Genomic DNA, 14379 nt, shown 5'->3' on the forward strand with positions numbered 1-14379 from the left:
GATTTATATATGTATATATTTATATTTTAAATATTTTATTTTTATTTATTTTTGGCTGTACTGGATCTTCATTGCTGTGCATGGGCTTTCTCTAGTTGTGGCGCCTGGGGGCTACTCTTTAGCTGTGGTACACAGGCTTCTCATTGCGATGGCTTCTCTCATTGTGGAGCATGGGCTCTCGGGCCTCAGGAGTTGCAGAGCATGGGTTCTGGATCATGGGCTCAGTAGTCGTGGCACACAGGCTTAGTTGCCCTGCAGCATGTGGGGGCTTTCCGGACCAAGGATCAAACCTGTGTCCCTTGCAATGGCAGGTGGATTCTTAACCACTGGACCCACTAGGGACCCCCTTCCCTCCCCTCAAGAGATATTTTGATGAGATGGGTGCTGACCAGTCAGCAGCCCCACCTGGGCTTGGGTTCAGACCTCTTACGGGCTTGCCACTGACTCTCCCACCCAAGGCTATTACACTAGAAGTGGGGCATTTGTCTCTCATCAATGTTTTCTCCTAAAACTTCCAGAGAGGGAGAGAGAGTATAACCACCATTGACTTTTCTGCTCTATTTTCCTTGAGGAGATAAGCTTAATACATCAGAACACTGTCTTGGCCAAGGCCTGATGACCAAAGAAAAGTTAGTTTTTGATTTATGAGAGTACTCGCTATCTACACTTGGAGCATTAGTGTGCCTTTGGTCTCTGAAGCCAGAAGGTAGATAATCCATCATGGATTGGAGGTGGGGGGAAGTCTCACACTCAGACCACAACCTGCTTCACCTTTCTTTATCCCAGCGCCCAAGGTTAGATAGCCACAAGGAGATCTTTAAGAAACAGCCTCTGCACAGGTGCTTAGAAAACAGCTCTTTGAACTTACTTGCAAGTTAGATAAACTGTGCTCATTAAAATTGTTACTAAGGGAGCCATTGTGCGGTATTTTGAACTGTAGGGAACTATCTGCAGAAAATCTAAGGAGATGAAGAAATGTCTGTGAATGAAGTGACAGTTTGCTCTTCTTTCACTGGAGAAAATTAACAGGGGAAGAGGTATTGCTGGGTCTCAGAAAAGACTGTGATGAGGGGAAAGATTGAAGGGAGGAAGAGAAGGGGACAATAGGATGAGATGGTTGGATGGCATCACCGACTCAATGGAGTTTGAGCAAGCTCCGGGAGATGGTGAAGGACAGGGAAGCCTGATGTGCTGCAGTCCATGTGCTCACAAAGTGATGGACACGACTGAGTGACTGGACAACAACAAAGGTGGACATGAGGGCTCCCCAGGTGGCCCACTGAATCCACCTACCAGAGCAAGAGACATGGGTTCGATCCCTGGGTTGGGAGGATCCCCTGGGGAAGGAAATGGCAGCCCATTCCAATACTCTTGCCTGGAGAATCCCATGGACAGAGGAGCCTGGCCGGCTACATATTGTCCATGGGGTTGCAAAAGAGTTGGACACGACTTAGCGACTAAACAACAACAACAAGGTGGACATGAAAGGGCCGTCTGAGCTCCCAAATGAGAAAGACAAACTGAGACCTTCCCTTTCCACCATGTTTTGTCAACTCTTTATGTATCTATCCCCAGCTACCCGCAGCTAAGGGCAAGGACCACTGCTTGCATTCCCAGAGCCTGGGCCATGGCAGGTGTACCTGATGTTTCCTGAATGAATGAATGAATGAATGAAGTTGCAGGACAAAAGTTCTCAAGCTTCAGCTGGCATCTGAAGGGCTTGTCAAAGCACAGACTGCAGGGTACCACCCTGGAGTTTCTGGTTCTGTAGGACTGGGGTGGGCCTGAGACCGTGCATTTCTAACAAGTTCCCAGGGACTGAACTTTGAGAACCACTGTTATAGATAGTCAGAGATAGCTCATTCTTGTTGGCATAATCAAAGCCTGCTATTGAAACAAGCAAACCGCAGGTGAATTGGTGGCTCAGAAAGAACGCCGAGCTTGGGGTCTGAGGTTGGAGCTTTGAGTCCTGGCTCTGCTGCCAGTGGACTGAGAGACTGTGGCAAGTCCCTAGAACAAACTGTGAGTTTCCTTCCTCATGGGACTAAGAGCTGCCTGACCCATCCTGTAGGCTTGTCAGGGGCATCAGATGAGAATGCACATGTGGAGGTGATCCGTAACTCGGAGATCAGATTACATGGAAGTATTGTTATCATAGGAACAGACTTGATTAAGCTTGGGATTTATATGAGCCCTTATTGCCGTTTATGAGCTGAATTAAAAAGTAAACTTGTAGAAGGATGACAAATGTGATGGGGAAATAGTAGAACACAAGTCAAGTGATTAAGGCAGGTTTCTAGACAGTTTGTAATGAGCACTTAATTGTACCTGTGTGCCCAGAAGGGCTCTAGAAGTTCAGGTGTGTGTGTGTTAAGAGGGCGCATGGGAGGATTAAGAAGGAGACTGTTCCTCAGGAGTGGGATTGAGCTGGCCTTCGAGGAGTGCTGAGGACTTGGACTGATGAAGGGTAGAGAGAAGCAGGTAAGCAGAGGCATGGATGATGGACTCGTCCCCCCTACACATTCAGCACCTTTGGGGACAGACAGCAGGCTATGAGGTTGTACAGAAGATACAGCCAAGGTACAAGCCTGCAAAGCCAGGAGGAGTAATTCACTCCTCTTGGGAGGAAGTAGATCTGAGATGATGAAAAAGGATACGTATTAAGCTTCGGAAGAACTGGGAAGCCTGTTGTGTTGACACAGGCCTGGAGAGATGAGAAGAGCCCAGGGTGGCAGAAGTGGGGGACAGGGGTGTATTGGAGTGATCTATAGAAGGAAGGGCTGGATCATGGTGGGGGACGGGGGCAACAGGATTTTCAAAGGTGACTCAGGAGTGCCCAGTCTGGACCAATGGGGGGATGCTGAAGCAGAGACAGTGGCGTGGGACGGGGTTCAGTTGTGTGAGGTTGGTCTGGTACTATGAGGAATGTCGAGGAGTTCGGTTTTAGATGTTTGGATATTTTACTGTGAAGCCGCTAAGTGGAATGCTATTCAAGCTATTGGAAAAACAGGCCTGAAGTTTGGGTGACAAGCGAGGAAAGAGAACCTGTTCATTCGTATTGTGTGCTCATCTTGGCGATTTTGAGAAAGGCGTGACTCCTTGTGGCATAACCAACTGCACCCCTGGCATTTTCGTGCCCGGAGGTTTTCCTGCCAAGTCCTCTCTCAGGCCAGAGGAGGATCCCACCCACTTCTGTCACTTCTGCCCTCAGGGGACGCGCTCAGTTACCACAACGGATGGAAGTTTACAACCTTTGACCGAGACAACGACATCGCCCTCAGCAACTGTGCCCTGACGCATCACGGCGGCTGGTGGTACAAGAACTGCCACTTGGCCAACCCCAACGGCAGATACGGGGAGACCAAGCATAGTGAGGTGGGTGGCAGGTGAACATCTTTTTTGTCCCAGTGAAAGTGTTAGTCGCTCAGTCGTGTCCGACTCTTTGCGACCCCCGGGGACTGTAGCCCACCAGGCTCCTCTGTCCATGAAATTCTCCAGTTAAGAACACTGGAGTGGGTTGCTATTTACTTCTCCAGGGGATCTTCCTAACCCAGGGATCAAACCCGCATCTCTTTCGTCTCCTGCATTGGCAGGCAGTTTCCTTACCACTAGCTCCACCCATATTGTGTTCCCGGAGTGACACCCTCCAGCTGGTGTGGCTGCCCCTCTCCTTCTGAGGCCAACAGTCAGGGCAGTAGGGCTCCTTCTCCAGGCTCCGTGGCCTTGAGGTCTGGGTCCTCTCTGCCCATCTGCGGCAGCCCGCCCCTCTCTGCATTCCCACCAGTGCTGCGGCCTTCCTCAGTGTAGGGAGGACTCAGGCCGCCCACTGCTTAACAGGGATGGTATGCGTCGCACATCATCCTACTTTACAAATTCACATGTGGACACTCTCTTCGTCAGCTTGAACTGCTATAAGAGAATAATAGAGACAGGGTGGCTTAAATAGCAGGCATTCATTTCTCATGGTTCTGGGGGATGGAAGTCCAGGTTCCCAGCAGATTCAGTTTCTGATGGGAGGTCTTTCTGGCTTGTGGATGGCCGCCTTTTCACTGTGTCCTCACTCAGTAGAGGCAGAGCTTGCTCGCCCACTCGCTTGCAAGCTCTGGTCTGTCCTCTTGGAAGAGCACTGATCCTACTATAGGTGACGTCATCCAACCCTAATTACCTCCCGAAGCCTCCACTTGTGAATACCATGACATTGGTGGTTAGGGCTTCAATGTATACGTTTTTGGGTGTTGGAAGGGGCACAAACATTTTATCCATAACAGACACATCAGAATTCTATCCAGTTGTTCTTCCAGTTAAAAGTGAAAATTCTAAGTGTTAGTCACTCGGTTGTGTCTGACTCTTCGTGATCCCAGGCTCCTCTGTCCATGGAATCCTCCGTGCAAGAATACTAGAGTGGGTAGCCATTCCCTTCGCCCAGGGGATCTTCCCAACCCAGGAGTCGAACCCGGATCTCCTGCATTGCAGGTGGATTCTTTACCATCTGAGTCACCAGGGAAGTCCTTCTTCCAGTTACACCAGAGCTATTTTCCTCTGTCCTTTGATCACGGGGTACAGTTTTCTGCTTTAGGTAAGACCCATAGGGTCACAAAGAGTCGGAAATGACTGAAGTGACTTAGCATACACACACACCCTTGGATCCACTTCATCCTAGAGCCACCCAAAGTCTGCTCAGAGCGTTGTGCTAAACCAGTTTCTCCACTTCAGGAGTGTGAACACAGGCTCCTCACCCCTCCCTTGCTCTAAAACTTTCATACCAGTGATTTCTCGAACTCTCATGCCCTGAGAACATCATCTTGACTCCTCGCCAGCTACTAGGCATCTCCTGTTTGCTCCCTCACAGCTTCTTGAAAATTGCATCTTTGTTCCTACTCATCATTAATTCATCCCACTCTATGAAATTTCCCCTCCTTGGGTTTCTAATTTCCTACCCTGGGTCTTGATCCTAGCCTTCAGGAAGCCACCTCTCCCCAGAACTCACCTTATATCAAAATGACTGTAAATATTAATACATCTAACGTCCAGGTATATTCTGATTCTGTTGGTCCTAACCAGGCAGTAGGGACTCCCCATCCTTACATGATTTTTCAAAGGGAAGAAGAAATTTGCACTCAGGGGAGCCAAGGAGGGTGGGCCCATGAATCCTGGAGGCTGCATGTGGACTGACTCAGGGAAGCTGTGATCAGAGATCAGATATTTGAAATGAGCAGCCAACATGCCCTAAACCATCCCCATATTTGCTAATAAAAGACATTCATCTGGTTAATGTGCTTTTCACAGTCTGCACAGCATTTAGCTTCTTGTTTATTATTTACCTCAGAAATTAAAATACATAAAATTGGTCACTTGGGCTCTTTATTGGCCAGGTTGCAAGGTTATTAAGTGAATTAAATATTATTGTGCTCACCAGTCAAAAGTCATAAAGCGAAATTTAGTTTTCAGCAGGCTATTCGTTACCCCAGAGCTAATATCTGTACAGTGTAAATTGAAAATGATTTTACACAATTGGCCAATTAATGTGTTTATTTTTGTCTTTAATTTTTTGTAAAGGAAAAGAGTGAGGCAAATCACTGTGAATTTAATCACTGCTGACCAGGTTGACCCTGTGTTGTCTTTGCAGCTGCTCTGGCTTCACCCGCCTGCTGGGCTCACACCCCCATCCTCCAACCCCAGGGGGCTTCCCAGTCCTCAGCCTGTCTAACCTCAGCTGCCCAGCAGAGGGCACACACTGCCAGATTCCTCTCTCGCTTCCTTTTTAAGTACCCCAGTCTCCTTTTCTGTCCCTTGTGCAGAGAGGTGTGGGCTTCACAGGTGGCACAGCGGTAAAGAACCCACCTGCCAACGCAGGAGGCTTGGGTTTGATCCCTGGGTCGGGAAGCTCCCCTGGAGATGGAGATGGCAACCCACTCCAGTATCCTTGCCTGGGAAACCCTGTGGAGAGAGGAGCCTGGTGGACTGTAGTCCATGGGGTTGTGAAAGAGTTGGACACGACTGAGCAACTAAACAACCGCAAAGTAGGGAGGGAGTGGTTTCTCTGGTAGAGAAGCACTCTGTGGTGAGGTAACCCACTCCACTCTCCCGAGTGCCTCTTCTTAATGTTGGCTTGCTTGTTTATTGGCTTATTTCTTTATTTAACATAGGGGGTGAACTGGGAGCCATGGAAGGGACATGAATTCTCCATTCCTTTTGTGGAGTTGAAGATCCGACCTCACGGCTACAGCGGGGAGCATGTTCTGGGCAGAAAGAAGCGAATGCTGGGAGAAAATTCGAGAACGTTCTGACGGCCCATTTGTGCACATATGGCACAAGAGGAGACCAGCCCAGGGTTGGGGCCATCTGTGTAAGCGTGGGGTGGGGTGGGTAGTGATGACTGACTAATGGAGGTTTGAAGAAGGCTCATGGCCCCTGGCTTCTGAGATGGCTGGATAACCTGCAGGACAAAGCATGTCAACCAGCTCTCAGCCATGCAGCTTACTTCCCTGTCACCTGCATTTTGCCCACGTATATCGGGGCCTGAAAATCCATACAAAAGTAGCCGCACAGTGTGTATGGGAGAGACAGGACTGAAGCTGCAAGGTTTACTGTTCTAGCTTCAGTAACAAATATATGGGGTTGGGGGAAAAAAAAGTGAAGAATCATCTAGTACTTCACTAATTGGAAATCTCAAAATTGGTGTACATATATATATATACATATATATATATATATGTATACACACATAGTTCTACTAATACAAATCTTCTGTCTAAAAAGAAGTACCAAAGAGGGGTTTCTCTTTGATGACAAGGGGCTGATAGTAGCCTGAAACTTACCTTCCATTACCACTGGATTTTGGGGAGAAAAGGCATAAATCTTCCCCTTTTTAAAAAAATTGTTGATGTTATTCAAGGGAACTAGAAGAGACAAAGAGAGAGTTGAATTTTGCTAACTTTTGACTGGTATCTGGCATGCTGGAAACCCCAGATTCCATATTACTGCTATTTTGAAGTGCCCCCTACCAGCCATCTGCATAATCACTTTTGTAGATCTGCATATGTTGTGAATAAATTCTCACTTATTTCAACCTTGAATAGTTTGACTCTCTTGGTAATTGGGTCCTCCCAAAGACTCTTCTTTGTCACTCCTTCATAACATCAAGTCCTCAGCCTCCTCCCCTCTCCCCTACCACATATTCTGTTGGACCCCTGGGTTTTCTGAAAGTGCTCAGTACCAGATGCTTATTGTCTGAATGGACACTTGGCAAGGTCAGATCCTTTTGTCTTATTTTCCTATCACTTTGGAAGGTTTTTCTGTAGCAAAGTCAGTAACCATTGAAAAAAGTCAAATTCCTATTCAAGAAAAAAAAAAAATAAATCACTGATTAAAAAAAATCTGCTGTGTGTTATTTTCCCCACGTAAGTGCACTTGAATTCTAAATTTAACCTAAGTGCAAGCAAAGGTACAATTTGAGCGTTATAATGGAATTTGGTTGGCTGTGACCTCTTACTGTTGTGATGGTAAATAATGGTATTTGGAAGCAGGAGAAGTGAGTGAGTGAGGAGGAAGACAAATGCCCTACAAGCTGCAATCCTCCTTCAGGATTGGGAGTCCTTTATTACCTCGGGTTCTCCAGGTTTTAACCTCTGGCCAAACGCCAAGCCATCCTTTTGGAATAGTGTTTGTCAACGTTTAAAATTTTCAGCATCCCCTTGGCTCCATTTACACATGCACTGAGCAATGCCCTGGTAACTGCTCAGTCTGATAAAGGGCAGTCTGGATGAAGTACTGTGTAGGTGTTGGGGCTGAGGGTTTAAAAACAAGCTTGCACCTTGTTCATTGATTCAAGGAGACTTCAAGGCTCTGCCTGCTTACCAGGCAGTGTGAGGTGAGCTCACAGAGGTGAGCGAGCCCGTTCTTGCCCTGCTGGAGTGTGTGTGCTGTCATGCATTCATTCCTTCATTCATTCAACAAATACTGATTAAGCCCTACTACATGCTGGTCTTCTGTAAGTCCTGCTTCTCTAGAAGTGAGCCAAATGCAAGATTCCTGTCCTTGTGCTGATATTCTGTTGGTGGAGGCTGATGATTAATAAACAACAGATATCCATACAATTCCCAGAAGTGATTAGTGCCATGAAAGAAAATTAAGGTAGGATCAAGAGATGGAGGTGGAGATTGGTGGCAATACTGGGGGACTCCACAAGCCTCTGTGAGGAGCAGATATTTGTAGAAACTGACTAGAGGTCTTTAGCCTTGATCCAGCTTCCTTAGGGCCAGTTCAGTTCAGTTGCTCAGTTGTGTCCGACTCTTTGCGACCCCATGAACTGTAGCATGCCAGGCCTCCCTGTCCATCACCAACTCCCAGAGTCCACCCAAACCCATGTCCTTTGGGTCAGTGATGCCATCCAACCATCTCATCCTCTGTTATCCGCATCTCCTCCTGCTCTCAATCTTTAACAGCATCAGCATCTTTTCGAATGAGTTAGCTCTTTGCATCAGGTGGCCAAAGTAGTGGAGTTTCAGCTTCAACATCAGTCCTTCCAATGAATACCCAGGACTGATCTCCTTTAGGATGGACTGGTTGGATCTCCTTGCAGTCCAAGGGACTCTCAAGAGTCTTCTCCAACACCACACCTTAGGGCCAGAGCAGGAGCTAATTTCCTTGTCGGTTTTAAAGGTCCCTTTGCACAGCCTGTAAATTCCAAGGCCTCTCATCTCCTGTTTGCAGGTAGAGTCTCCACCTCGGTGACTCAGGACCCCTGTGCTCACCCCAGTGGGTGCAGCCTTTTTGGAAAAGGAAAGCCACCTCTGCAAATTGGATCAAACCCCAGGATGATTCACAGTGTGGGTGGAGTGCCTGGTGGGTGGTCTTCCCATATTGAATCAGGCTTCTCAGATGCCCCTGGGGAAGAGGACTGCTGGGCCCCCGCCCCTCTGACTCGGCAGCTCTGGGCTGGGGCTGCTGATGGACGGGTGACTGTAGCTCTGGCAGAGGGGGCCACTCGCTGCTGGGCTATTTGCTCAGGAGGTGTCTGACATGGTAGCCAGAGAACTTGTGGGAAACTGGAGCTGTTTCTTGCATTCTTTCACCTGTAGGGTTCTTGCTGCCCTGAAAGGACAGGGAAGAAAAAACCTCAGTTGACTCCTCAAGGATTCCACTGGGGCAGAGAAGGAAGTCGGTGGAGGTAGGGGCAGGGAGCTCATTTTCAAAGATGTTTGTCTGACTGAGAACATTCCAGACCTAAACCTCTGTGCCTAACCTCATTTTAATGTGACCAACTCTGGGAGCTCCTGCTCTGGCAGCTGAATGTAGGATAGGCCCCAGAATAGATTTCTGGGTAGACCTGCATTTTCGAGGGTCAGACACTTCTTAGAGTCAGATTATGAGCCATCAGCGTTTTGAAGCTTCAGGGACGATTCTTACTGGTTAGGACAAATCAAATAAAATAATCCTAAAGAAAATCAACCCTGAATATTCATTGGAAGGACTGATGCTGAAGCTGAAGCTGTAATACTTTGGCCACTTGATGCGAAGAGCTGACTCATTGGAAAAGACCCTGATGCTGAGCAAGATGGAAAGCAGGAGAAGGGCGTGACAGAGGATGAGATGGTTGGATGGTATCATCGACTCAGCGGACATGAGTTTGAGCAAACTCTGGGAGATAGTGCAGGACAGGGAACCTGGCGTGCTGCAGTCCATGGGGTCGCAAAGAGTTGAACACGACTGAGCAACTGATGAATAGCAACAAACAAAAGTTGTCATAGAAGGGACAGGGGCATAGCCAGGCACCAGGGTAAAAGTGAGGACGGAGCATCACAAACAGTTGATAAAGTCTCTGAGTGGTTTCCTGTTCCATGGGAGATGCTAGCAAAGCCCTGAGTGATCAGCAGAACACAGCCTCTGCCCGCAGGGTGGTGGGGACAGCTGTGGGGACGCATAGTGGGCAGTGCGATGGAGAGAGTGCTGTGAGCAGAGTGGGGTGCCCCAGAAAGTGTTGCGGGTGTGGTGTCAGCATCGCGTCTGGAAGAACAAATCTGGATTCGCCAGGGACAGGTGAAAGGCTGGGGGCAGGCAGGGCACCTCAGGACGAGATTACCTGATGGCAAAAATGAGATTGGACGGAGTGTGGTGTGTTTCAGGGAGGAAGATGGTTTCTTGGTGGGGTGGGGAGTCATACTGGAGGGACGGGCAGGAACTCCTCTCAGCCATGTGAGCACGGTGGTCTCAGCTGGCACCATGGTCCCAGCTGTCACTGATCATCAGAATCAGCTGGAGTTGTCACGTAACCAGGCCCTACTTCACCCCCAGAGATGCCGCTTCAATGGGTCTCAGCTGAGTCCTGTGCAGCTGTGCTTTCTAAAGCTTCAGGGGCTTCTAACATGCAATGGGGCTGAGAACCACAGCTAAGATGAAAAAGTTTGGGAGGGGCAGTGGAGAACACTGAGGGTGTTTAAACCTTGGAGGGACACTTGTAGTGAGACTTGTATTTTGGAAGCATCAGTCTGGTGACAGCATAGAGAATGGAAGGAGGCGTGGAAGGAAGTTGGGGGCATTGGGGAAGTTGGAGAATGGAAGGAGACATGGAAGGAAGTAGAGAGTCACAGACAGTGAAGGGTTACTGCAATAGGCGATGGGTATGGGCTTCCTACGGGGCTCAGTGGTAAAGAATCTGCCTTCAATGCAGGAGACATAAGAGACGCAGTTTCAATCCCTGGGTTGAGAAGATTCCCTGGAAAAGGGCATGGCAACCCACTCCAGTATTCTTGCCTGGAGAATCCCCATGGACAGAGGAGCCTGGTGGGTTATAGTCCATGGAGTAGCAAAGAGTTGGACATGACTGAAGCGACTAAGCGTGCAGGCACTGACTTCCTTGGCTTGAGGCAGAAATGGTGGGAAACAGAAGAGCACAGATCAGTAATATTAATAGAAGGAAGGATTAACAGGATCTGAGGGGGATGGGTGGTAAATGAGGAGAGGGCTCCTTTCATGGCAGAGTTTAAAACTGGTTGTTCTTGACAGTAGCTTCCTCTGGGAAGAGGGGCCCAACGTTTATGTTTGTCACATGAAGGCCAGAGTTCTGCTTTGGGGAATTCCCTGGCGGTCCAGTGCTTAGGGCTCTGTGCTTCATTGCTGAGGACCTGGGTTCAATCCTTGGTTGATTCCACAAGCTGTGTGACCAAAAATTAAAAAAAAAAAATCTGCTTTTTAACTTGGAATTCTCAGGGATTCAAGGATCATTAAAGCCGAAAACGCTGAAGGAACTAGGGAGAAAGAGAGAAAGAAAGAAAGAAAGAAAGAAAGAAAGAAAGAAAGAAAGAAAGAAAAAAGACTCAAGGTATTATGATCAAAGGGATGCCCTGAAGGAAAAGACCAGGTGTGTTCTGTGAAGAGAGGGAGGCTGTGGACAGGTGGAGTGTCCCGGTTGGGGGTACAGCATGGCAGTGAAAAAGCAAGTATAAATAATGAAATGCTCTCGGCTAGCCATTTACAGGAGAAAGTTTTCCGCTAAAAATATTTCCAGGTCATACTCTTAAGCCCTTCACCCGGGCAGCGAAGAGGTTCGGGAGGTTTCTGTCAATAAAGAGTGCGGATCAATCAATACGTTTGGAGCCCGCGGCCCGGCTCAGGGGCGCGCTGTTCCCAGCCAGGCCAGCAGATGGCAGTGTGGTCCTACCGGGAACCTCTAGCCTCAACGCTCCTTTCCTCTCCTACCGCGAGGGAAGTTCTGGGGGTCCTCACGTTTCTTCCTTCGCGGGTAAATTCATGTGGAGAGTCAGCCTGTGGGGTACGACTCACCTTCCAGCCATCGCTTGGTGGTGCGCAGCCAGTGTTGCCGCACAAAACAGGTAATTGAGAAACTGTAATCCACTGCCATCCCCTTTTTCATCTTAGCCGCGGTTCTCGACCCAGTTGCATGTTAGAAGCCCCGGGAGCCCTTTGGAAGAGATTGCCTGGTGAGCTCGGGACTGTCTCCCCCAACCTGGTCTACTGGGCTGGTGGTCCGGCAGGGGGTGGGGGGCGCCCCGGAAGGGCTTTTAGGCAGTTCCTAAAGCGCAGCTGACTCCACTTCCCAATAGGCCTTGCGTTAGTTTCTACGGGGGAAATGGGAAATGGGTTGAGATCTGATTCCAATGGTATACAAAGGTTCTCAGGTTAGCCCAGAAAAGCCTGTTCATTCTATAATACAGATTGCAGTGCACTTTAAATGACCGAAGTAGAAAGCAAAGGTATTGTAGTATTGCAATTTAAATTTAAAAAGGAAAAAAAATGGAATGAAACAATTACTTATTTTGGCAACTGAAGAAAATTAGTTTTGATGAGAGAAGGATAAGGAGGCCAGTGAGGCTGGCTGTGTGTTCTGTGCTGGTCTCAACCTATCAATAACCAATGTTTTGGTTGGACTGGCTTTTGTGATTCTTATCTTAAGACACCCTTCAGCAATAACTATTAGGAAACTTTGAAAAAATAAAGGTTTATTTCTTACAAGACCTGGCAATTACACTTCATGCCTGGGGCTGCATAGTGAGGTTGTGGGGGAGAGAAAAAATAGCTCAAGAGAGAGAGAGTGAGCTTAGGGTTCTGCTTTTATTGGGGTCCATGGTGGGGGCCTAGGATTTTGAGGGATCAGTCTTTCCTGGTGAATTTAAAGTGCAGGAAAAGAAAAAAAAAAAAAAAATCAAGTGGCCCAAGTAGTTGATTACTGAAATCACCCAGGATCTCTAAAACAAAGGTGCCACAGTGAGGGGAGGCGGCCCAGGTCTTCATCTAGCTGTGTGTGTTTGCAGTGTGTTTATCCTGCATAGTGGTCTTTGAAGTGGGTGCTTCTGCAATCCAAGGTTAAGTCAGGCACTTGGATGACAAAAAAAAAAAAAAAAAAAAAGACACAGAACTCTGAGGGTTCACACTGCACGGTGGACCACCTGAAGGAGACATTAGTGAAAGTGAAAGTGAAATCGCTCAGTCGTGTCCGACTCTTTGCGACCCCATGGACTGTAGCCTATCAGGCTCCTCTGTCCGTGGGCTTCTCCAGGCAAGAATACTGGTGCTGCTGCTGCTAAGTCGCTTCAGTCGTGTCCGACTCTGTGCGACCCCAGAGACAGCAGCCCACCAGGCTCCTCTGTCCCTGGGATTCTCCAGGCAAGAACACTGGAGTGGGTTGCCATTTCCTTCTCCAGGCAAGAATACTACAGGGTGTCTAAAGACGTGTGGGCAGAGCCCTTTATTGGAGTCGTTATTGGAGTTTTTGACCTCTAGGGGGTGCTGTTGCTAGTTAACAGTCTGAGGAGCCCAGATCAGTGGACTGGGCCGCATTGCCCTGTGTGCCCCAGGGGCCCTAGCACAGGAGTCTGAGGGTTCTGGTTTCCAGTCCAGGTTTGGGCAAGTTGCTCGCTTTCTCTGCCTCTCACTTTCATCTTTTATAAAATGGGGATGATTTACTCACAACGTCAGTTGCTGCAAAAGTCAGATGAGGTAATGGAAGTGCCTTTATGAGGTAGAAAGCACTCTGGTAGGATAGAGGCCTTGCATCTTCCGTCTCCATAATGTCACTCAAAGTTTTGGGATTTCTTTTTTTTTCCTGATAAAGGTGTGTGCCAAGTTGCTTCAGTCATGTCCGACTATCTGCAACCCCATGAACTGTAGTGTCAGGCTCCTCTGTTCATGGGATTCTCCAGGCAAGATGCTGGAGTGGTTTGCCATTTCCTCGTCCAGAGGATCTTCCTGACTCAGGATCAAACTTGCATCTCTTTTGTCTTCTGCATTGGCAGGCGGGTTCTTTTATAAAGTTGTATCTCTAGCCAACACTAAGGTATATTTGCTATGAATAGGCACCAATAGGATTATTATGGCTTGCTCACAGATGGAAGAAAGAGAAAGGGCAGAGTGAGAAAGAAAGGTTAAGTAAAAGGAAAGGAGAATCTGTCTACATTTCACAAAAGGTTTCCTTGGGGATGACATGAATTGAGGTGTTAGCAGCAGAAGACCAGCAGATGAAGCATGGGGGTATGCACAACCCCAGAGCAGCATTCCCAAATGGTGTTCCTTGGAACCCTTGCTCCTCCAGATGTGCTAAAAGATGAGGTTTCGTGGTCAAATAAACTTGAGAAAATTCTGAGTTCAGCAGAGTCACACCCATTTCTTTATTCTAGTACCCATTAGAGCTTTTAAATATGATACTTGCAGATTCCAAGAAAGAGTGGGAAAGACATGGTATGTAGCACTTTGAAAACTTGTTTGACTATAAAATGCTTTTTGTTTCTGAATATCTAGATAATATTTCTCAAGGTAAGGTTCAGAGACCACTGTCATCTACCTAGTATGCTTGTTAGAAGAGCAGGTTGTCTGATCTGGTCCAAGATATAATAAATCCAGAGGAAGGGCAAAGAGGAAGTGGGG

General features: G+C 47.9%; 1 protein-coding gene across 1 annotated transcript in view; it reads left to right on the plus strand.

Annotated features, from left to right (window-relative positions):
* The window catches only part of TNN (tenascin N), a 72071-nt gene extending 64732 nt beyond the window's left edge, over positions 1 to 7339 (plus strand). The window contains exons 19-20 of the mRNA XM_061160768.1: positions 3212 to 3375; positions 6147 to 7339. Of these exons, the coding sequence (XP_061016751.1) occupies positions 3212 to 3375; positions 6147 to 6287 (305 nt within the window). The 3' untranslated portion in view covers positions 6288 to 7339. The remainder of the gene's footprint in view (positions 1 to 3211; positions 3376 to 6146) is intronic.
* Positions 7340 to 14379: the final 7040 nt, after the last annotated feature.

The sequence above is a fragment of the Dama dama genome, chromosome 14, assembly GCF_033118175.1.
Source record: "Dama dama isolate Ldn47 chromosome 14, ASM3311817v1, whole genome shotgun sequence".
Classification (NCBI taxonomy): Eukaryota; Metazoa; Chordata; class Mammalia; order Artiodactyla; family Cervidae; genus Dama; species Dama dama.